The sequence below is a fragment of the Stegostoma tigrinum genome, chromosome 5 (genome assembly GCF_030684315.1).
Source record: "Stegostoma tigrinum isolate sSteTig4 chromosome 5, sSteTig4.hap1, whole genome shotgun sequence".
NCBI classification, from domain to species: Eukaryota; Metazoa; Chordata; class Chondrichthyes; order Orectolobiformes; family Stegostomatidae; genus Stegostoma; species Stegostoma tigrinum.
The window spans coordinates 95810298-95832297 of record NC_081358.1 but is presented as its reverse complement, the minus strand read 5'-3'; the positions used below and the strand labels follow the sequence as shown (position 1 = coordinate 95832297).

The following is a 22000-nucleotide window of genomic DNA, read 5'->3' as shown; positions in this document are numbered from 1 at the left end:
GAATTCAGTTGAAGACCACTGTCCTCCATTTTCATTGATTGACCTTGGAAAAATTAGTGTTAAAATTTATTAATTTCTAATCTGGTCATCAAGCCCAACATTTCTTGCCCTTCTCTTTTTGTTTCAAATTGAGTAAAGAGTCAACAGCTTTTATATGGGATTAATATTACTGCCAGGACATAGTAAATAAGGATCTAGTCAAAATAATTTAGTTTACTGATTCATTTCTTTCTAATTTCAAGAAGTTTTTAATTTAATTCTAATTGTCCAAGTGGCATGGTGGGATTTGAACTCCCATTCTCTGGATTAGTTCAAAGTCCTGGATTACAACGGTAAATGACACAACTGTATTTCTGTGCACTTTCCAATCAAATCCATGATGCTTCCATTTATTAATTCACATTTTCCAAGTGCCTACTAATTTTCTCTGAAAGAACTGCAGATGCTGTGAATCAGGAACAAAAGCAGAAGTTGCTGGAAAAGCTCAGCAGGTCTGGCAACATCTGTGAAGCAACTGCTAGCAGGTCAGAGGAAGGTTCACTGGACCCGAAACAGTAACTCTGATTTGTTTTTTTCTTCACAGATGCTGCCAGACCTGCTGAGCAAATCCAGCAACTTCAGTTTTTTCCTAAATGTTTCTCCATTCTCGAAGTTACAGAATTGGCCTGTATTTTCTGGGTTTATTCCTTTCCCTTTACTTTTGAATGTGTGTAAAGCCTGCTATCCTTTAGTCTTCCAGCATTAAACAGTATATAACAAAGATTAGCAAATTTTGTCTCGAGCCTCTGCAATTTCTGTTGTGAAAAGGCTTTTGGATCCTGAAGCAACCTTTAGAATGATGTAATTAGTCAGTTAGAAAGTACATAAATCAAAAATGGAAGATTGTTTGAATGTGGGTAACAGTTTCTTAATGATACTTAGCTCTGAGCTAGGTGTCTTGCAGATTATTCTATAATAGTAGTAAGGGAAACAATGGATGTGCAGGTGGCTATGTGGCATTCAGGTACATGCTCCACTTCCCCGTTGATGCTCTGATACAAAATGGCAGAGTGATGACTAATCTCTTCAATCACTCCAGAAATTGCCTGTTTTATGTTTCAGAGTAACAGAATTGCTGTGACACAAAAAGAGGCCATTCAGCCCTTCATACCTGCAACTGGTCTATTACCTAGTGCCAATTTCCTACCTTTTCCCAATATTCCTGCAAACCATTTCTTTCTAAATAATCACCCAGTCTTCTCTTGAAAGCCTCAATTGAACGTGCCTCCACCACATCTCTAGGCTGTACATTCCATGCCCTAACTACTCACTGTGTGAAAAAGATTTTTCTCACATCACACTTGCTACCTTTCCACATTACTTTTAATCTGTGCCTTCCTATCCTTTGTTCTTTTACAGGTGGGAGCAAATTCTCCCTATCTACTCTATTCAGATTGTTCATGGTTTTGAAAACCTCCATCACATCTTCTCTCAGCGACCTTCTCACCAAGGAGAAAGGCCCCAACTTCTTCAATCTATCTCATAACTGATTCCAGGGATGAGAATTTTCATTCTTGTAAATCGCTTCTGCTATCTCTCCAATCGTCTATATCTTTGGTGTACGAATGTGAGCAACATACCACATAATACTCCAGCTGAGTTTTAATTAGTGACTTGTATGAGTTCAACATCACCGCCTTGCCCTTGCAATCTCTGGCCCTTTTTAATAATGTCAAGAACACTGTTTTAGTAACTGTCTTCTTCCCTTGTCCTGTTGCCTTCAATAATCTGTGTGCGTACATATTTAGGTGCTTCTGCTCCTTCACCTCTGCTATACTAGTACACCCTATTTCAGATGGTCTTTCATCCAACCAAATTGCACCACCTTGCACTTGTCTGCTTTGTCCCTTTATCTGCCCATTCCACCAACTCATTTTGGAGTTCCACGCTGTCCTCTTCACACTTAACAATTCTTTCAAATTTTGTGTCATCTGCAAATTTGAAGATGTTCTGTGCACACCAGGATACAAATCATATATGTCAGTAAAAGCAAGGATTTAGCCTCCTCTCACTGTCATAAATCACTTCAAATTTTTTTTCTGGAAACGTTGATGACTGATCAATTGATTGCCAGTAAGAAAGTCGCCACAAAGTGTAATAATTTTATTCTAAACAAATATCATGTTTTGGCTTTAACAACATGCTCACCATACAGGGGTGGCCACTAATTTCTTATCACACCTCACGTAGCTGGTGACCAGGGAGCACCACAGGAGCGTGGATACCTAACCTAGTTAATCTAAGTTAACTGACCTTCCGACTTGATAGAGTTTGTATGGCTCAGGGTTAATGACTGCATTATTACTGGCTTATCAGGTTTTGTTGAAATTGTTCAATGCTTGTTGTTGAATGTTAGTGAGAAGGTGAGAGACTTTTGTGTGGCAGATCAGGTAAGCAGGTCTGAGGAATAGATTTTTGATCAACTTGGAGAATTCAGCAGTTCACGTTGAGCCTCCTGAAAGCCTAACTGTGATCTTTTTTGGTTTTAGAGAACTTATCAGTTCTGTGGAAAGGAGTAAATACAAATTTGCACCAGCTGTTTTACCTCAGGAATTCAACACTTTCTTCCATGGTGAGTAAAACTGGGAACCAGACAGGAATACAGGGTGAGGAGTGTTACATGTGTGGTATGAATGTGACAAGTGCCAGACAATGACTATCTCTCATTGAAATCAATGGCATTGTCATCGCTGAGTCCTCCATCATCAACCACTGATTCCCCAGCACCACCATCCCCTTTTACCATTCATGGCTACAGGAACAGGTTAGAGGCTTGGAATTCTGTTGTGAGGAACTTACCATCTGACCCCCCAAAGCGTGTTCAATATCCACAGGACTGTGAAGAATTGCTCTCCGTTTGCCAGGATGAGTGCAGCTCCAACAACACACTTGAAACTCTACACCATTCAGGACTAGCACCCCTGGCACAACCTTACATTTGCTCCCTCCACCACAGTTGCAGCAATGTGTATCCTTTGCAGGATCCACTGCCGCAACTTGCCAAGCATCCTTCGACAGCACTTTCCAAATTAGCATTCTCTATCACCCAGTTGACAAAGGCAGCAGATGCATAGTAGCATTGTCACCTGTAAATTTCCTGCCAAGCCATAAAGCTGTTCCTTTTTTTCATACACAGCCTTGCAATCCTGCTCTGCCATGTAATACGATCATGGCTGATCAGTCAATGCTGTTCCTGTCTTTTACCACATGACTTTTGATCCCTTTGGCTCTAAGATCTATATCTAATTTTTTTCATATTTTTTTGGCCTCACACATGATCTACAGGGAAGAATTCCACAGAATCACCACTCTCTGGGTGAAGAAATTTCTCCTCCTCTCAGTCCAAAATGGCCAGCCGCTATCCTCAGAATGTGATCCCTGGTTCTTGACTGCCCAGTCGTTGGGAATGTCTTTCATGCGTGTTTACCCGGTCTTATCATGTTAGCTTTTTATAGATTTCTGAGATACCTTCTCAGTCTTCTAAACTCAGTAAACAGCGTCCTAATTGATCCAATCTCTGTTTAATAGTTCTGTTCTTCTAGTTCTGCAATTTCAGTAGTCAGACTGATAAACCTTCATTGTACCCCTTCTATAACTCGAACATCCTTCCTCCGATGAGGGGACCAAAACTGTACTCCAGGTGTGGTCACCAAGGGTCCGTACAATTGCAACAAGACAGCTCTGCTCCTGTACTCACATCCTCTTGTTACGAGAGGCTATATAAATAAAGAAAATAGGAGCAGGGCCTACTCTGTTGTTCAATATTATCATAGCTGATCATCCAACTCTCCCCATAGCCTTTGATCACTTCAGCACTAAGAACTATGTCTAACTCCTTGAAAATATTTAACGGTTTAGCCTCAATCACTTAAAAGCCAATATACCATTAGTTGCCTTAACTATTTGCTGCACCTGCGCACTTCTTTTTCAGTGGCTGGTCGACATCCAAGTTTCATTGCATTTCCCCCTTTTCCAACTCATCACCTATTCAGATAATTGCCTCCCTGTTTTTGCTATCGAAGTGAATAACCTCATTTTTATCCACATTATGCAACGTGCAATTTGCAGACTCTGCACATGCTGGTTATGTGGTGCATGGAGAGTCAGGAAGATGAGTTGACAAGAGATTGCTATTGCTTCATGAGTCTGGTGTCAGGCACACAAATGACATATTTTGCCTGGTTGGCACCTTTAATGCTGGGCATGTTAGCTTGTGAAAGGGTACAGCTGTTGGATTGCCTTTCTGACGACTTGATTTGGGAGGATCTTGCAATGCTACTGGGTATCTAGTGTTTGTTGTCCAAGTCTCTGGAGCGTGGGGATCATTGCTGCCTGGTAAATGATGCTGTGAGCACATTAGATGAACTGTAGCAGTTGAAGAGCATTGTTCTGTAATACAGTTACAGATGGGCAGCAAATGCTGGCTGTGCCAACTATGCTCACATCCTATGAGAGGATTAAAAAATGCCTAGGATGAGGCAGGATCTTCTAGTGTGTTCACATTCATGACCTATATTTAAAAGGTAATTCCTCCAATGAGTATTTATTAAGAGAGCTTGATTCTACAAAGTCTTGATTATACATGTTAATTTTACATACCTGGAGCTCGTCTAACCACTGTGTATTTTACTTGCTCATAACCCTCACAGAAAGCTTCAAAGACAGTCAGAACTTGCCAAAGACAATCCACCTACGAATCTTGTATCTCTATGGAGCCATTATCAGTGGAAGTAAGGTAAAGCAAAGCTTGAGTATTGATTGCACATCTGGAATCTGGTGCAATTGTAAACTATAGTAAAGGAAAGGTTTTCTGATGCATGATTCCCCTTGTCAAGTTCGTTTTTGGAGACCCTCACCGACTTGATGCAATAACAAGACACTGACCTGTTTAGAAAAACACAAATCCTTTTATTACCAAGTAAGTACAAGCTGTGGAGAATCACTGTACTTAACGCGGCACAGAGTGCAGAGTCTCTTAAGTAATTCTCCCCGAGCAGCGGACAGCCCCCGCTTTTTATACTTTACAAAAGACATGATGCATAAAATGTTTTCACAATTTACAATGACATGATACATAAAACAATTACTACAACAGGCAAAGGCAGGATACCAAACAATTATTACATCAAGAACATAAAAGACCAGGATATAGTTCTCACACACCACCCTACCAACCTCCAGATACAACGCATCATCCTCCGACACGTTCGCCATTTACAATCCGACCCCACCACCCAAGACATTTTTCCATCCCCACCCCTGTCTGCTTTCCGGAGAGACCACTCTCTCCGTGACTCCCTTGTTCGCTCCACACTGCCCTCCAACCCCACCACACCCGGCACCTTCCCCTGCAACCGCAGGAAATGCTACACTTGCCCCCACACCTCCTCCCTCACTCCTATCCCAGGCCCCAAGATGACATTCCACATTAAGCAGAGGTTCACCTGCACATCTGCCAATGTGGTACACTGCATCCATTGTACCCGGTGCGGCTTCCTCTACATTGGGGAAACCAAGCGGAGGCTTGGGGACCGCTTTGCAGAACACCTCCGCTCAGTTCGCAACAAACAACTGCACCTCCCAGTCGCAAACCATTTCCACTCCCCCTCCCATTCTCTTGATGACATGTCCATCATGGGCCTCCTGCACTGCCACAATGATGCCACCCGAAGGTTGCAGGAACAGCAACTCATATTCCGCCTGGGAACCCTGCAGCCTAATGGTATCAATGTGGACTTCACCAGTTTCAAAATCTCCCCTTCCCCTACTGCATCCCTAAACCAGCCCAGTTCGTCCCCTCCCCCCACTGCACCACACAACCAGCCCAGCTCTTCCCCCCCCACCCACTGCATCCCAAAACCAGTCCAACCCGTCTCTGCCTCCCTAACCTGTTCTTCCTCTCACCCATCCCTTCCTCCCACCCCAAGCCGCACCCCCATCTACCTACTAACCTCATCCCACCTCCTTGACCTGTCCGTCTTCCCTGGACTGACCTATCCCCTCCCTACCTCCCCACCTACACTCTCTCCACCTATCTTCTTTACTCTCCATCTTCGGTCCGCCTCCCCCTCTCTCCCTATTTATTCCAGTTCCCTCTCCCCATCCCCCTCTCTGATGAAGGGTCTAGGCCTGAAACGTCAGCTTTTGTGCTCCTGAGATGCTGCTTGGCCTGCTGTGCTCATCCAGCCTCACATTTTATTATCTAGGATATGGTATCGATTGCTACTGAATTGGCTGCTAATGGCAGGAGGCGATTTCAAGTTGTTATTAGGACGGATTGTGATTTCAAGTTGCCAGTGTGTCTGGCTAGAACAAAGTCAGTGTCCTGGCCCCTTTGTCAGCGACAGAAGTTACATGCTTTAGAGGTCTCACACCTTTACAAATGTTCCCCACATAGGGTTAACTATTTGAAACAGTTTAATTCTAATTTTATTCAGTCAGGAAGCTTAAGACAGTGTCTGCATACCAATGTGTAGGTAGATAAAAGACTTTAATCCATAGAAGTATAGAAATCAATGGGATGTTATGACATTAACATCTCACCCTCACTTTGCCAAGAAAGAGAGAACTTGTGTTTATTCATGATTTTTAGATCCTCAAAGTCCCACAGTGCTTCACAGTCAATCAGTTGTTTTGTAAACAATTTATACACGGCAAGGTCCTGATGGTATTGTTTAAGAAAGGAATGTTGGACAGTCTTTGTGTTAAATCTTCCTTTTCTCTCTGTTTAATCGTTACTGCAAGGATTGTTCAAACTTCCAAGCTTGCCATCCAACATAGCTTTTCCTGCCACCTACAGTATTTCCATTGAAGTGCACATGAATTGTAACATTCCACCCAATCCGTTATTGCTGCTCAATTTATGTATGAGCCATTTCTCCATTGCAATAGTAAATGCTAAAATGATCACTTCAATTTATGACAGCCCCCCCAATCCTTCATTTTAGAAAAAATGACAGTGGTCGGAGGAGGAAACCAATATCTAGGCTTTAAATGAGGATAGTGAGCCCTGACAGTGATGGGACATATTTGAAGTGCATTTGGTGAGTGAAGCAAAGACCATGTCGCAATTTAAGAGCAGTTTGGGCTGGTACAAAGAAACATGGGAATAGACTGAGGAAATGGGATTAGAACTAACACAGTCGGATCAGAATTCAGCTGTTTCATTAAAAGGCTGTCTGCAGTTCAATTAGTACAGGGCAGAGCTCAACTCAACTCTATTTATTTGCCAAAAAAACTGCAAACGTGGCAATCAAAAATCAAAAACAGAAAGTGCTGGAAAAACTCAAAGGTCTGGCAACATCTGTGGAGAGAAATTAGAGTTCTTGTTTTAAGTCTATTGACCTTTCTGCAAAGAAATTTAGCTCTGATTTCTGTCCACAAATGCTGCCAGAGCTGCTGAGTTTTTCCAGCAATTTTTGTTTTATGCTTCTATTTATTTATCTTTTTGGTAGATTTTATTAAGGGCAATGAATCAATTACAGACTCAAAATGTTCAGTGGATCCAGCTGCCATTTAGCTTTGAGGAGAAAATTGAAAATTCTCACCATCTTTGTGAAAAACATTGCCTTTTTTCACATTTAATGCTTTAGCTCTAATTTCAAAATTATCTCATCTTGTTTTGACCCCACCCCCTCCAGTGGCAAAAGACCACCTTTAGTTTATTTTATCTTTGTCATTTTAAAGACCTTGAACAAATCACTCCTCCAGGGAATGCAAACTGAGTTTACACGATCTGTCTTCACATTTAACCTATTATGCCCTGATTGCTGCTTGTGCAGAGAATAGACCCCAACATGAACCAGTTGGGATGAACATCCTGTTTCCAAGATGATATCGATAGCCTACTGTGAAATCAATGTATATTGAAACGAATCAAGTTAGATCACAAGGATAATTTTGGTGTTTGAAGGAGGCCTTGCACATTCTGGTTAAACATAAAGATATTTCTTTTAATTTGGGCGTTTCTGCCTCCATTGTTGTGTCTGGGAGTTTGTTGATAACCTTTACTGATTTTCTTTCTGAGCACCTTGCATCTTAGTTTCTACTTCTGATTCTCTTGCATAATTTAGTGATGATTAATCTGAAAGGATAAATCCTTCCAGTGGAAATTCAACAACATTTCCCTCCATTAATGTAGCAAATGATATCTGTCTAATCTATTACGTGGAAACAAAAGCACAGAAACAACCCAGTTGGCTCAGGTGGTTCATGCTGGTGTTTGTGCTGTGTGAACAACTTCCCATTCTCACATCCTTTTCGTGCCGCTCCATCTATTTCCATTTGTCTCTTAGGTATAACATAGAACATTACAGCACAGTACAGGCCCTTCAGCCCTTGATGTAGTGCCGACCTGTCATACCGATCTCAAGCCCATCTAACCTACACTATTCCATGTACGTCCATATGCTCGTCCAATGACGACTTAAATGTACCTAAAGTTGGCGAATCTACTACCGTTGCAGGCAAAGCGTTCCATTCCCTTACTACTCTCTAAGTATGTAGTAACTGCTAGATTAAAAGAAAACACTCTTCATGTGTAAGCCCAAATGCTGAGTACACACGTTAATTTGACAGGGGTATTTGAACCTGCTGTGTTATCCAATCACAAAAAGGTTTCGCATTCTGAGTGGTTATCTGTCAGAATGAACCACTTGGCATTTTATATAAAGTGCATAACCTTCATTGATTTATATCTATTTAACAAAAGATTGGAGAGCTAGATTTCAGTCTCTTTGTTTTCTCCATACAGCAAAATGCACTACTCGCCATCACCCCGGCCTCTGTCGAGGTACTTATGCTGATTCTCAGGACCTCGTGCGACACAGGAACTCGGGAGCCAAAGGACTCCCGACTGTTGCAAATTGGCTTGAAGTGTCTGATTGGAGTGATCCACATTCTCCACTCCAGCAGCATTGACCAGAGGAGAGTGACAATCGAGACAATATTGGACAGCTACTTTAAGTTGTTGAATGCTGATAGGCCGTTGGCAGTACAAGAAGAGGGATCCAAAACCCGACTAGAGGATGGCTTCATCACCCTGCGGATCAACATGCTCAGTAAGTGAATTTGTTCTTGTACCTCAGTTATTCAAGATTGTGCTTGGTGCAGGGGTTATGTGTTTTTATTAATTCCCAGACTGGGGTGTCATTGGGTAGCTCCGCATGTATTGTTCATCATTTGTTGACCAAATTGATCTGCGGCAGCATTTTGATCAATGAAGAGGAAGCAAGGGCTGATAAGGAAATTGATAGGTCTCTGATAAGATATGTTCAGATTTAACATATGGGTAATTTGAAGCATGGTATAGGAATTGTAGTATGTTCAGGAGATAATATTGGGTTAGCTGTTTCTAAATCATTCCAATGGTTGGATTTTGGGTATGACAAAATAAACAGAGGAATAGCACTCCTGTTCCGTTTACATGTTTCCAGACGTCAGAACCCAACATTGTGTGCAACAATTTTAGACCGTCCTCTATTTTGACTGCTAAGGTGCTCCCCTCTCCCACCCTGCCAAATCACCTCAGATTTTGTTTGTCTTGTTGGTTTTACCCATTTTCTCCTTTTTACACCTACAATTGACAAATATTTTGCAAAGCAATTTGCTCCTCTACTACTGTTAGCACTCCCTTTGTCATTTGTTCTGGGCACCCTCACTATCTCATTTGTTCCTCTTCCCTGTTTTGTAAACAACATCAAAAACATGATTTTCCAGCTTCTTTCAGTTCTGAAGAAAGCTTGTGGTCAACTTGAAATGTAAATTCTATTTCTGTTTCTGCAAATGCCGCAAGATGTGCTAAAATTTCTCTGGCCTTTTCCAGTATTTATTTTAGATGGTCTTATTTCAGATTCACATGTTATTTCAAACATCCACAGTATTTTGCTTCTATTGTATTCGGGTGCTTTGTGACAAATTGGGAGAGATTGATAACTATGAAAAATCAACACCTCCACTAATGTTGTATCATGCAACCTCCGGGACAGTTTTAAAGGCAAACTTAGATGGCCCATTTGTTCTTTTGTCCAGTAATTCTTAAGTTGTGACTCTGGGGAATCATGATACCAATGGAGCCACTGTGGATTGTAGATGCTGCCCCTTTATCTGCCATCCCTGCAGTGATGCTAGATTGCTCATTTTGTGTTGCAGGTGCTATCTCTGAAATGTTGAACTGCAAGGATCGACCTGTGCTTCAGGCAGTGTTCCTTAATAACAACTGCTTTGAGCACATTATACGACTCATCCAGAACAGCAAGGTATGGACAGCTAACTGTACAATTCTGCCTTTTTGCTTGGTGTTGTGTTGTTCTTTGACTTGTCTGGACGCTTAAAAGTGGAGTTAGAACCTTGAAGGTAAAGTAAATCCTGTTGTGCACGTGTCAAATTTGCACCTGAGGATGGATAGATAACTTGGACAACATTGCTTCATGTTGTTTACCTCCAATTTTCTCCCTTTTCTTGTGGGAGGTCTGTTGGGGGAAAAAACAGGGGAATGGGATTAAATGGATATCTCTTTCAGAGACCCACTATACATACAATTCACCAACAAAAACCTATTGTATTGCAAGATTCTTTGATTCCAGATCTCCTGGCACTTTTCTGGGTATTAGCCACCATTCATTACCCATTAAAACAAGTTGTTCTTTGTGTATTAACCTCGACACTAAGTATGCAGTGAAGAGTGGAATCATCAAGCTTAAATCGTCTATTATCAGTGAATTCCCAAAATCATGTAACTTAAATTTTCACTATCATTCTATTTGAGAGGGACTTTGGCAGAAGGGAATGCCTGTTGTTTAGAGAACTGTGTGTGTGTGTGTGTGTGTGTGTGTGTGTGTGTGTGGCGACCAACAGGTGCACGTGTGTTAACAATGTGTGGAGCTGGATGACCACAGCAGGCCAGGCAGCATCTTAGGAGCACAAGGGCTGACGTTCCGGGCCTAGACCCTTCACCAGAAACGGGGAATGGGGAGACGATTCTGAAATAAATCGGGAGAGAGGGGGAGGCGGACTGAAGATAGATAAGGGAGAAGATAGGTGGGGAGGTAGGGACGGGATAGGTCAGTCCGAGGAGGACTGACAGACCAAGGGGGCAGGATGAGGTTAGTAGGTAGGAAATGGAGGTGTGGCTTGAGGTGGGAGGAGGGGATACGTGAGAGGAAAAACAGTTTAGGCAGGTGGGGAGTTGCTGTTGCTGCAACCTTCGGGTGGCATCATTGTGGCACTGCAGGAGGCCCATGGTGGACATGTCATCTAAAGAATTGGAGGGGGAGTTGAAATGGTTCGTGACTGGGAGGTGCAGTTTTTTACTGCGAACAGAGCGGAGGTGTTCTGCAAAGCGGTCCCCAAGCCTCTGCTTGGTTTCCCCAATGTCAAGGAAGCCACACCAGGTACAGCGGATGCAGTATACTTCATTGGCGATGTGCAGGTGAACATCTGCTTAATGTGGAAAGTCATCTTGGGGCCTGGGATGGGGGTGACGGAGGAGGTGTGGGGGCAGGTGTAGCATTTCCTGTGGTTGCAGGGGAAGGTGGTGGGGTTGGAGGGGAGTATGGAGCGAACAAGGGAGTTGCAGAGAGAGGGGTCTCTCCGGAAGGCAGACAGGGGTGGGGATGGAAATATGTCTTTCGTGGTGGGGTCGGATTGTAGATGGCGGAAGTGTCGGAGGATGATGCGTTGTTTTCGGAGGTTGGTGGGGTGGTGTGTGAGGACGAGGGGGATTCTCTTTTGGCCGTTATTGCGGGGGCAGGGTGTGAGGGATGAGGTGCGGGAAATGTGGGAGACACAGTCAAGGGCGTTCTCGACCACTGCGGGTGGGGTGGGGTGGAGGTGAAGTTGCGGTCCCTGATTCTGACTGCCAGTTTGTGAATGTGTGCATATAAATGATTGTATGAGTGAGTTAATTACAATGTGCAAGTGAAAATGAGTAAGTGTGCCAAGAAGCGTGTTTTTTTGTGACCCCAGTTAATCTAAGAGAATATTGCTTTGTGCATCTTTTTTCAAGAAAGTATTGTAGTGTTGGCTGAATGTTGTGTGATGAAAAGAAAGATATTTGTACAAAAGTTGCGCTATGATCTTAAGTTTTGTAGCTGCACAAAGCATGGGACACTAAGATCACTTGTAATGGTTCCTTTAAAAATAGCAGTGAAATGGGGAAAGGTTTTAACTTTGAGCCAATTGATGGGGTAGTGCAACTTGAAAAATGGCAGTGTCAGCTCTTGTCCGTTACGGTGGAATACCAGAAGAACTCAGCGGTAATATGGTTTCTGGGTAAAACAGATAAGAACTTGAAACAAATCTCCTTGACCTTCAATATTCCCACCCTGCTGTTTTTAACCTGACAGTGAACATTAAAGATGATTGACGTTTTCACTGTTGTGTGTTAAGCAAGCTTTGTCTGGTTTCTGATGTCATGTTTTTTCTCCTTTTTTTTGTTTTTTGTCGCTTTACCAACGCCTCCCTGATTCACCCACACATCCTCCACCCTCTCTTTGACAGCTGTATGTAAGCAGTAGGTCTAAGGATGACAGCAAGGGTGGGAGTGATCTTGCCACTCAGTTACTGACTGAAATCAATCTCAGCAAGGTATTACTGGAGATGCGTATACTCTGGGAGAAAATGGCCAGGCTTGATTTCAGCATGATATGATCAGCAAGTTTGAAATTTACCCTTCTTCCCTCCAATTTGTTTCTGTCTCTATAATTCTCCTTCTTGTTTAGTTTCATCTTTCTGTATTGCCTGTATTCTTTCGCTGGTTTGTATCTATGACCTTACTCGCTACTTGTTATACTCCCTGTTTCCCTGCTTCTGTCTTTTTACGTCATGTTCCTATATTCTTCTCCTTTGCTTTACTCTTTCAGTCTCATTACTTTCTTCCATTACATGTCGTTTGACTTTTTTGTTTCTGTTGCATTGTCCGTCTTCTTCTCAGTCGATCTCCCCCTTTCAGTCAATTTTTCACCTTTCTTTTGTGTTCTGTGTTCCTCCTTGCCTTTTCCTATTGTGTTTCTCTCTCTTTCCCTCCTCATGTTTTGCTGTCTGTCCCTTTTTTGCCCAATCCTTTCTTTAGTCCATCTCCCTATTTTTCTTTTATTATCTTATCTCGACTGATATTTTTTTCCTACTCTTTCACTCTTCCCTAAAATGATCTAGTAGCCAGTGTAACTTCATTACTGGAAAGAGATAAACCTTCCTTAGAAGATGTAATAAATTTTCTAGAAATTTGAACATAATTCTTTCGTTTTATTCAATTATGTAAGGAAAGCTGTAGCATGCTGACATCACCTGGTTACTGGACATGCTGATCTTGCCTCTTGTCCTGTGTTTCAAAAGCCTACTAATCATCAGTATTATTTTAGCTGCTTTATTGAAATTCAACTTAATGACATCACCCCACAACAATGTGTAAATATTTGATATACAGACTTCATACATTGGCAATAAAAATACTGCACTGTAGTATAGTATCATATGATTACGCTCTGCCTGTTTGAGCTAATTAAAAAGAGCCAAAATTTTGTTGATAAACAGAAGTTATGTTTGAACAAATTAGTTCAAGTTTTGAAATCTTTCAACCTGTTAGGGAGGTTGGGCTATGAACATTGTCTAGTTGTGAGCACAAATATGTTGAGACTTAGAGAGATTAGTGATTAGGCAAAATTGGAAAATGGAGTTCTGTGTATCAGAGTTCCTCTTTGAACCGTGATAGGTAATTATTTTAATGATCAGAGTCTAGAAATCTGGGATCATGACATTTGAGTGTTGACATAGGTATCACTAAAAACTAGTGATCAGCTATAAAATGTAATTTTTTTTGGAAAAAGATGACTTTCAAGGGGACAGGAATATAGAAGTTTAAAAAAGTGCTTTTGTTGCATAGAATCTGTTAGATCTCATCTGAGGTGCTGTGTTCCAATTTGGGAACGGTGCCTCAGGAAGGCTATGTTGGCTTTGTGCACAATGTGAATTCACCAAAATGATACCAGAGCTGAAAGGATTAAGTTACAAGGCCAGGTGCATTGACTTTTCTTGCCTTGAGCAGAGAAGGTTAAGTGGTGACTTAATTGAATGTTTAAAATAATAAAACGATTCCATTGGGCAGGTACAGAGAGACAATCCCTTTTCTAGGGGAATTCAGAATCCAAAAGGATGTAATCCTAAAATTGGAACGAGGCTATTCAGGCATGTTGGGTTAGTTGAGATTTTGGAGATGAATCAAGATTATGTAAGGTTATGAAGGAATAGAGGCCATTTGCAGGTACAAACCATCTGTTATCAAGTTAAATGGCAGAATAGACTTGATTACCTGAATTCCTCCTACTGTTTCTGTACTCCTTTGGGAAGTGCAAGAAGAGGCTTGCATAATTATTGGACTTAATAGGAAAACTGAGGCTTCTTAAGAGAAGGCAAACTAAACTAATTGAAGGAAATGTTATCAGGCCATTATAAGGTTGTGGATGCCACTTACAGTCTACAAAATATTGCAATCTTCAAAATCCAGAGCTGGATGATGATCTCTGCTGTAACAGGAAGGAAGAATGTGATCTGAGCAGATATGTTGTGGTGTGATGGTCATGTTTTAAATCCCACTGAAACTCTTTACATGTTTTCATAATTTCATGTCTGCGGTGAATGTCATATCTGGTGTAGTGTCACAGTGATTTGTGTCTTCCATGATCCAGTTGGACGTTGCTGGCTATGATCAGAGGACAAGAAAATTTGTTCTGTACCAATCATGGTTGAATAAGTTGCTGATATTTAGTTATTAATCTTTCTCTGGATGTAGTCTGTCAGTGATAAAGCTGACATTTACTGCACATGTTAGATGTCTAAGTAGTAGTGGAATTTGGTGAACTGCCAGTTTTTTTGTAATTGTTCAAAACAATGAAGCAGTTTGTTACGCCATTTCAGGGGACATTAAAGATTCAATTATGTTGGTGTCTTTTTCTGAAAGCATCAATTGTAGAAAAATGCAAGTTCAGTTTTTAGGTAAATTAAGATCATGCCTACTCATGGGCTTTACCAATAGATCCTCCTGAAAATATGTACACTATAGCCAGCCTGTTTCATACGATGGATTGTTGAAGCCCAATATTATTATGTTCCTATTTTGTAGAGTGATGATATTACTTGGATTTGACATTACCAGTTTGTGGCTCCTTTGCAGGTATTTGAGAAGGAGTCCGACTCCATCACAGTGCATGCTATCAGAGTGCTAACAGCGATCATGAAGAACTCACCCTCTGCCAAGGTATGTCTGTCAGGGTTGTCCATGTCAAGGATTGCTATTCTAAAATTAAAACCAGACAATGTTGGAAATACTCAACAGGTTTGGCAGCACATGTGCGGAGAGAAACAGAGCTAACATTTTGACCTAATGATCTTTAATCAGAATAGGGAGATATAAGAAGAGGAATAGGTTTTTGAATAGGTCAAATGGGAGATGGTGGAGAAACGGTGCAAGAGAAGGTCATGATGGAGTGAAAGGCATGCAAGATTAAAGGAGTGTTTGTTGGGCAAAGCCAAAAGGATCATTTAATGGAGTAAATAAAGAAACTAAAGTCATGTCGGGAAGAGGTGCAAATATTATAACAATGATAATCTGCTGGCAGAAGGCAAAAGCCAGAGAATCAAACTTAGACTGAAACACGCAAAGAAGTTGAAACAAATTACAGACAAATTATGGTCTGAAATTTTAGAACTCTGAGTTTCAAAGGCTTTGAAGTGCTGTTCCTGGACCACATTTGATCTTCAGTGGAGTGCCAGAAAGAGAGATGTCAGCATGAAAGAAAGGTGGAACATTAAAATAGCAGGACAATGCAAGCTTAGGGTTATATGTACAGGTTGCTGTTTTAATTTTTGCCAATAAGCATGATAATTTTTAAGACTGCCAAATTCTAGCTCCTGATGGGTAACTTAGACGGGCCAAAGGATGGTTAGCCTCGCAAACACAAATAATACCATTCTGTTTCAATAAGTGACATTTATCTGAGGCTGAACATTGGGTCAGGACATAGAAAATTTTACCTTGCGTTTTACCTTGCACAAGCTTAACTGCTGTCTTTGTTAAATAAAATTCCTCCGACTGTATTTTGTCATGAATATGTATACCCTTGGTGCCCTGTTCATGGCACAACATTTTCTTTGAATCAGATTTATGAGGAAAGAAGAAATCATGATTCCAAACACTACTTTATTCTTTTTTGTTATTCTCTTTTCGAGGAAGAACAGACATGTTCTTCAGTATCAGCATCCCTCATCTTTAAGACAATAAAACGCACACTTCCCATACATACCCTTCCACCTCAGATCTTCCTAACATCCTCCAGCCCCATCACTCTGTTTGGCATCTCTCATCAGTGAGAGAATTTGATGGTGCAACATCAGAACTTTAGTGAGATCAGATGAAATCACCTGCTTCTTTTCTTCTGATTGCTGGACAACCTGTATCGGGAAAACCAATTGTGTGGAGCTAGATGAACACATCAGGCCCAGCAGCATCTCAGGAGCACAAAAGCTGACGTTTCGGGCCTAGACCCTTCATCAGAGAGGGGGATGGGGTGAGGGAACTGGAATAAATAGGGAGAGAGGGGGAGGCGGACCGAAGATGGAGAGTAAAGAAGATAGGTGGGGAGCGGATAGGTCAGGTCAAGGAGGCGGGATGGGGTTAGTAGGTAGGAAATGGAGTTGCGGCTTGACGTGGGAGGAAGGGATGGGTGAGAGGAAGAACAGGTTAAGGAGGCGGGACAGGCTGGGCTGGTTTTGGGATGCAGTGGGGGGAGGGGAGATTTTGAAGCTGAAGTCCATATTGATACCTTTGGGCAGCAGGGTTCCCAAGTGGAATATGAGTTGCTGTTCCTGCAACCTTCGGGTGGCATCATTGTGGCAGTGCAGGAGGCCCATGATGGACATGTCATCTAGAGAATGGGAGGGGGAGTGGAAATGGTTTGCGACTGGGAGGTGCAGTTGTTTATTGCGAACCGAGTGGAGGTGTTCTGCAAAGTGGTCCCCAAGCCTTCGCTTGGTTTCCCCAATGTAGAGGAAGCCACACCGGGTACAGTGGCAGATGTGCGGGTGAACATCTGCTTAATATGGAAAGTCATCTTGGGGCCTGGGGTGGGGGTGAGGGAGAGGGAGGAGGTGTGGGGGCCAAGTGTAGCACTTCCTGCGGTTGCAGGGGAAGGTGCCGGGTGCGTTGGGATTGGAGGGGAGTGTGGAGCGGACAAGGGAGTCACGAAGAGAGTGGTCTCTCCAGAAGGCAGACAAGGGTGGGGATTGGGAAATGTCTTGGGTGGTGGGGTCGGATTGTAAATGGCGGAAGTGTCGGAGGATGATGCCTTGTATCTGGAGGTTGGTGGGGTGGTTATTGTGGGGACAGGGTGTGAGGGATGTGTTGCGGGAAATGCGGGAGACGCGGTCAAGGGCGTTCTTGACCACTGCGGGGGGGAAAGTTGCGGTCCTTGAAGAACGTGGACATCTGGGAAGTGCGGGAGTGGAATGCCTCATCCTGGGAGCAGATGCGGTCGAGGCGGTGGAGTTGGGAATAGGTGATGGGCCATCTCCAACACATCCCTCACCTTCCTGGACTCCATCTCAGGTAACCAGCTAGAAACTGATGTCCATTTCAAGCCCACCAACTCCCACAGCTACCTGGAATACACCTCCTCCCACCCACCCTCCTGCAAAAATTCCATCCCCTAATCCCAATTCCTCTGCCTCCGCCGCATCTGCTCCCAGGATGAGGCATTCCACTCACGCACATCCCAGATGTCCACGTTCTTGAAGGACTGCAACTTCCCCCCCGCAGTGGTCGAGAATGCCCTTGACCACGTCTCCCGCATTTCCTGCAACACATCCCTCACACCCCGCCCCTACCACAACTGCCCCAAGAGGATCCCCCTCGTTCTCACATACCACCCCACCAACCTCCAGATACAACACACCATCCACCGACCATTGCGCCATCTACAATCCGACCCCACCGCCCAAGCCATTTTTCCACCCCCACCCTTGTCTGCCTTCCAGAGAGACCACTTTCTCCGTGACTCCCTTGTCCGCTCCACACTGCCCTCCAACCCCACCATACCCGGCACCTTCCCCTGCAACCGCAGGAAGTGCTACACCTGCCCCCACACCACCTCCCTCACCCCCATCCCAGACCCCAAGATGACTTTCCATATTAAGCAGATGTTCATCTGCCAATGTGGTAGACTGTATCCACTGTACCTGGTGTGGCTTCCTGTACATTGGGGAAACGAAGCGGTGGCTTGGGGACCGCTTTGCAGAACACCTCTGCTCGGTTCGCAACTGCACCTCCCAGTCGCGAACTATTTTAACTCCCCCTCCCATTCCTCAGATGACATGTCCATCATGGGCCTCCTGCAGTGCCACAATGATGCCGCCCGAAGGTTGCAGGAACAGCAACTCATGTTCCACTTGGGAACCCTGCAGCCCCATGTTATCAATGTGGACTTCACTAGCTTCAAAATCTTCCCTTCCCCCACTGCATCCCAAAACCAGCCCAGCCTGTCCCCGCCTTCCTGACCTGTTCTTCTTCTCACCTATCCCTTCCTCCCACCTCAAGCCGCACCTCCATTTCCTACCTACTAACCTCATCCCGCCTCCTTGACCTGTCCGTTTTCCCTGGACTGGCCTATCCCCTCCCTACCTCCCCACCTGTACTCTCCTCTCCACCTATCTTCTTTTCTCTCCATCTTCGGTCCGCCTCCCCCTCTCTCCCTATTTATTCCAGAACCCTCTCCCCATCCCCCTCTGTGATGAAGGGACCTGGCCCAAAAAGTCAGCTTTTGTGCTCCTGAGATGCTGCTTGGCCTGCTGTGTTCATCCAGCCTCACATTTTATTATCTTGGATTCTCCAGCATCTGCAGTTCCTATTATCAGTTAGAATTGCTGACTGCTTCCAACTGCTGACAACACTGTTGTTGAATTTGATCGCAGGTGGAGAGACAATAGCTTGTTCCATGAGTACAGTTCTCTTGACACTCGTATTATAGCCAGTATCAAAGTGACTCAGGCATGGCCAAACAATTGAGCCCCACAGCTGTCTGAGGACTCTAAGATAATAAAATGTGAGGCTGGATGAACACAGCAGGCCAAGCAGCATCTCAGGAGCACAAAAGCTGACATTTCAGGCCTAGATCCTTCATCAGAGAGGACTCTGAGGACTCTGTTTGCTTCTAACTGTTGCAGCTTGATCATCCTTCATTTCTGTTGCACCATCGTTGCACAATGTGCATTCTGTCATCTAGGCTGTAAATTCTGGCATGCTGTCTCTAAACTTCTCCAGCTCTCTCCTCTCCTTTTTAAGATGATCTTTCAAACTTGCTACTTTGACCAAGTTTCTACTGCCTTTTCTAATTTACTCATTTAACCTGCTGTCAGTTTTTTTTGTATCCCGCTCTCATTCTTCTGAACTCCAATGCGTGACTTGGAACAGGCCGACCCTGTCCAACCTTATTTCATAACCGCCTAAGCCCAGCAATCAGTCAAATAGACATTCTGTGCCTGCTTTTGCTGCAGTCGTATATATTCTGAAATAGAGATTCCAGCAACTTAAAAGGTTTCATCTTTTTCTCTCCGCGCATGCAGTCAGACCGACAGTACTCCATAAGTGGTTTCACTCATGTCCTGTGCAACTATAGCAAAACTTTCCTTCTGTTACATTCCATTCTCCTCACAGTGAATGACAACAAGGACACTTGGGTCCATCTCTACCAGATTTAAGAATGATGGCACTTTTCTATTCCTACTTCTACTCTGTAGGCTCCTTACGTCCTCTTTGCAAATTATATTCTTAATTTTGTATCTTCCAAAAGTTTAGTGTAAATGATCATTTTAATCCAAGTCATTGATGCAGATTGCAAGTAGTTGAAGCCCTAGAACTGATCTTTATGCTTCTTTTGTGAGGTTCTTGATGCCTCACTTCACACCATTCCCAACCCTTCAGCGAATAACCTGAATTTATCTGTTTTTCACCTGAAAAATACATTCTTAAAATGCATGTTTCAAAGAAGAAAATAGATTATAGAATAGAATCCCCACAGTTTGGAAGCAGGCCATTCAGCCTATGAGCCCACACTGACCTTCCAAAGAGTATCCCACACAGACCTTATCAACCTGCATTTACCATGGCTATCCACCCTGCCTGCACATCCCTAGACAGTTTGGGCAATTTAACTTGGCCAGTTCACCTAACCTGCACTTCTTTTGGTCTGTGGGAGGAGACCAGAACACCTAGGGGAAATCCACACAGACACAGGGAGAACGTTCAAACTCCACACAGGTAGTTGCCTGAGGGTGGAATTAAACCTGGGTTTCTGGTCCTGTGAGGCAGCAGTGCTAACCACTGAGCCACCGTGCCACATAGAATGTATAGAGGAACCTGAATGACTTGAGTTAGTTTGGATCATGAGTCAAATTAGTTTCGCTCGTCTTCCTGAGGGAGCTTTTTGCCATGTTCTGTCAGAGGATAGATGTAAAAACACTCTCAATTTTGAATCATTCCTGTTTTGAGTTCGTTTCTACATCCCTCAGCAATACTATAGGGTGCAATTTGCTACTAATCTCACTAGCCCATGCACTTCTTACAGCACAGCAAAGACTTGAGCATGTGATAAATCTGAAAGTTTATGTAATCCCACGGAAGTTCTGTATTGTTAGGAATAGCAAGAGTGCATTCGAGGTGAAGAGGCTTCGGGAGATGATTGAAAGCAGGGTGTCCAATGTCCGAATAACATAAATGGAGGATGCTCAGAGGCTGTGGCTGAACTTTGGCGTGTGGTGTCAAATTGTAGCCCTATTGTCCCCTCAGGTGGAGATAAAAGATCCCATGGAGCTGTTTCAAAGAGAATCTGGGGTATTCCGTAGGCCAGTGTTAATCCCTCAACTAATATCGCCGAAACAGATCATGTGCTGATTATTTCATTGTTGCATGTAGAACTTGCTGTGCATGTTTGTTGCCATATCTCCTTACGTAGCAATAGTAAGCACATTTTAAAAGGACTTCATTGGCCATTTTGCATTGCAATAAACTGGGGCATTTAGTGAGCTCGAACAGTTCATCACTTCACCAACGTGTTCCACCCCAACCTTAAGTTCACCTGGACCATCTCTGATATCTCTCTGTCGCTCTGTCACGCTGTCGCTCTCACTCTCTCCCTTGCCTGGACTTCTCTGTTTCCATCTTTGGCAACCACCTGGAAACTTATATCCATCCGAGATGACATGTCCATCCTGGGCCACCTGCAGTGCCACAACAATGCCACCTGAAGGTTGCAGGAACAGCACCTCATATTCCGTTTGGGAGCGCTGCAACCCAATGGTATCAATGTGGACTTCACAAGCCTCAAAATCTCCCATCCCCCTATCACATCCCAAAACCAGCCCAGTTTGTTCCCTCCTCCCTAAACTGTCCCTCCTCCCACCTGTTCCCTTCTCTCACCTCAAGCCCCATCCCCTTCTCCTACCTACTAGCCTCATCCTGCCCCCTCAACCTGTCCATCCTCCCTGGACTGACCTATCCCCTCCCTAACACTCCACCCACACTCACCTTCACTGGCTCCATCCCTGCCTCTTTGCCCGGTCTGTCTTCCTCCACCTCCTCTATCCATCTTCTATCCGCCTGCCCCCCACCCCCTTCCCTATTTATTTCAGAACCCCCTTCACCTCCCCCATTTCTGAAGAAATGGCTAGGCCTGAAACATCACCCTTCCTGCTTCTCTGCTGCTTGGCCTGCTGTGTTCCTCCAGCTCTACACCTTGTTATCTCAGATTCTCCAGCATCTGCAGTTCCTACTATCTCTGGTAGAAGTGCAGTGTTGTGAATTGCTTTGATTGTACAGGAATTTGTTAGTAGATACAGGGGATTAAAAATGGATGTTCCCTGTTGTGTTAGAAAATGGTTTGCTCTTTGCAGCTACTCAAATTATAATTAATTAATTAAT

The 22000-nt window shown here is 43.5% G+C and overlaps 1 protein-coding gene across 5 annotated transcripts in view; it reads left to right on the top strand.

Moving 5' to 3' along the window:
• nbeal2 (neurobeachin-like 2) overlaps window positions 1-22000 on the top strand; it is a 218230-nt gene that overhangs the window by 85324 nt on the left and 110906 nt on the right. For 4 of the 5 annotated variants that reach the window (XM_048528976.2, XM_059646160.1, XM_048528977.2 and 1 more), the window contains 6 exons: window positions 2529-2611; window positions 4689-4774; window positions 8792-9098; window positions 10189-10295; window positions 12538-12624; window positions 15206-15289. In XM_048528976.2, the coding sequence (XP_048384933.1) occupies window positions 2529-2611; window positions 4689-4774; window positions 8792-9098; window positions 10189-10295; window positions 12538-12624; window positions 15206-15289 (754 nt within the window). The remainder of the gene's footprint in view (window positions 1-2528; window positions 2612-4688; window positions 4775-8791; window positions 9099-10188; window positions 10296-12537; window positions 12625-15205; window positions 15290-22000) is intronic. The other variant, XM_048528978.2, reaches the window with a different exon arrangement.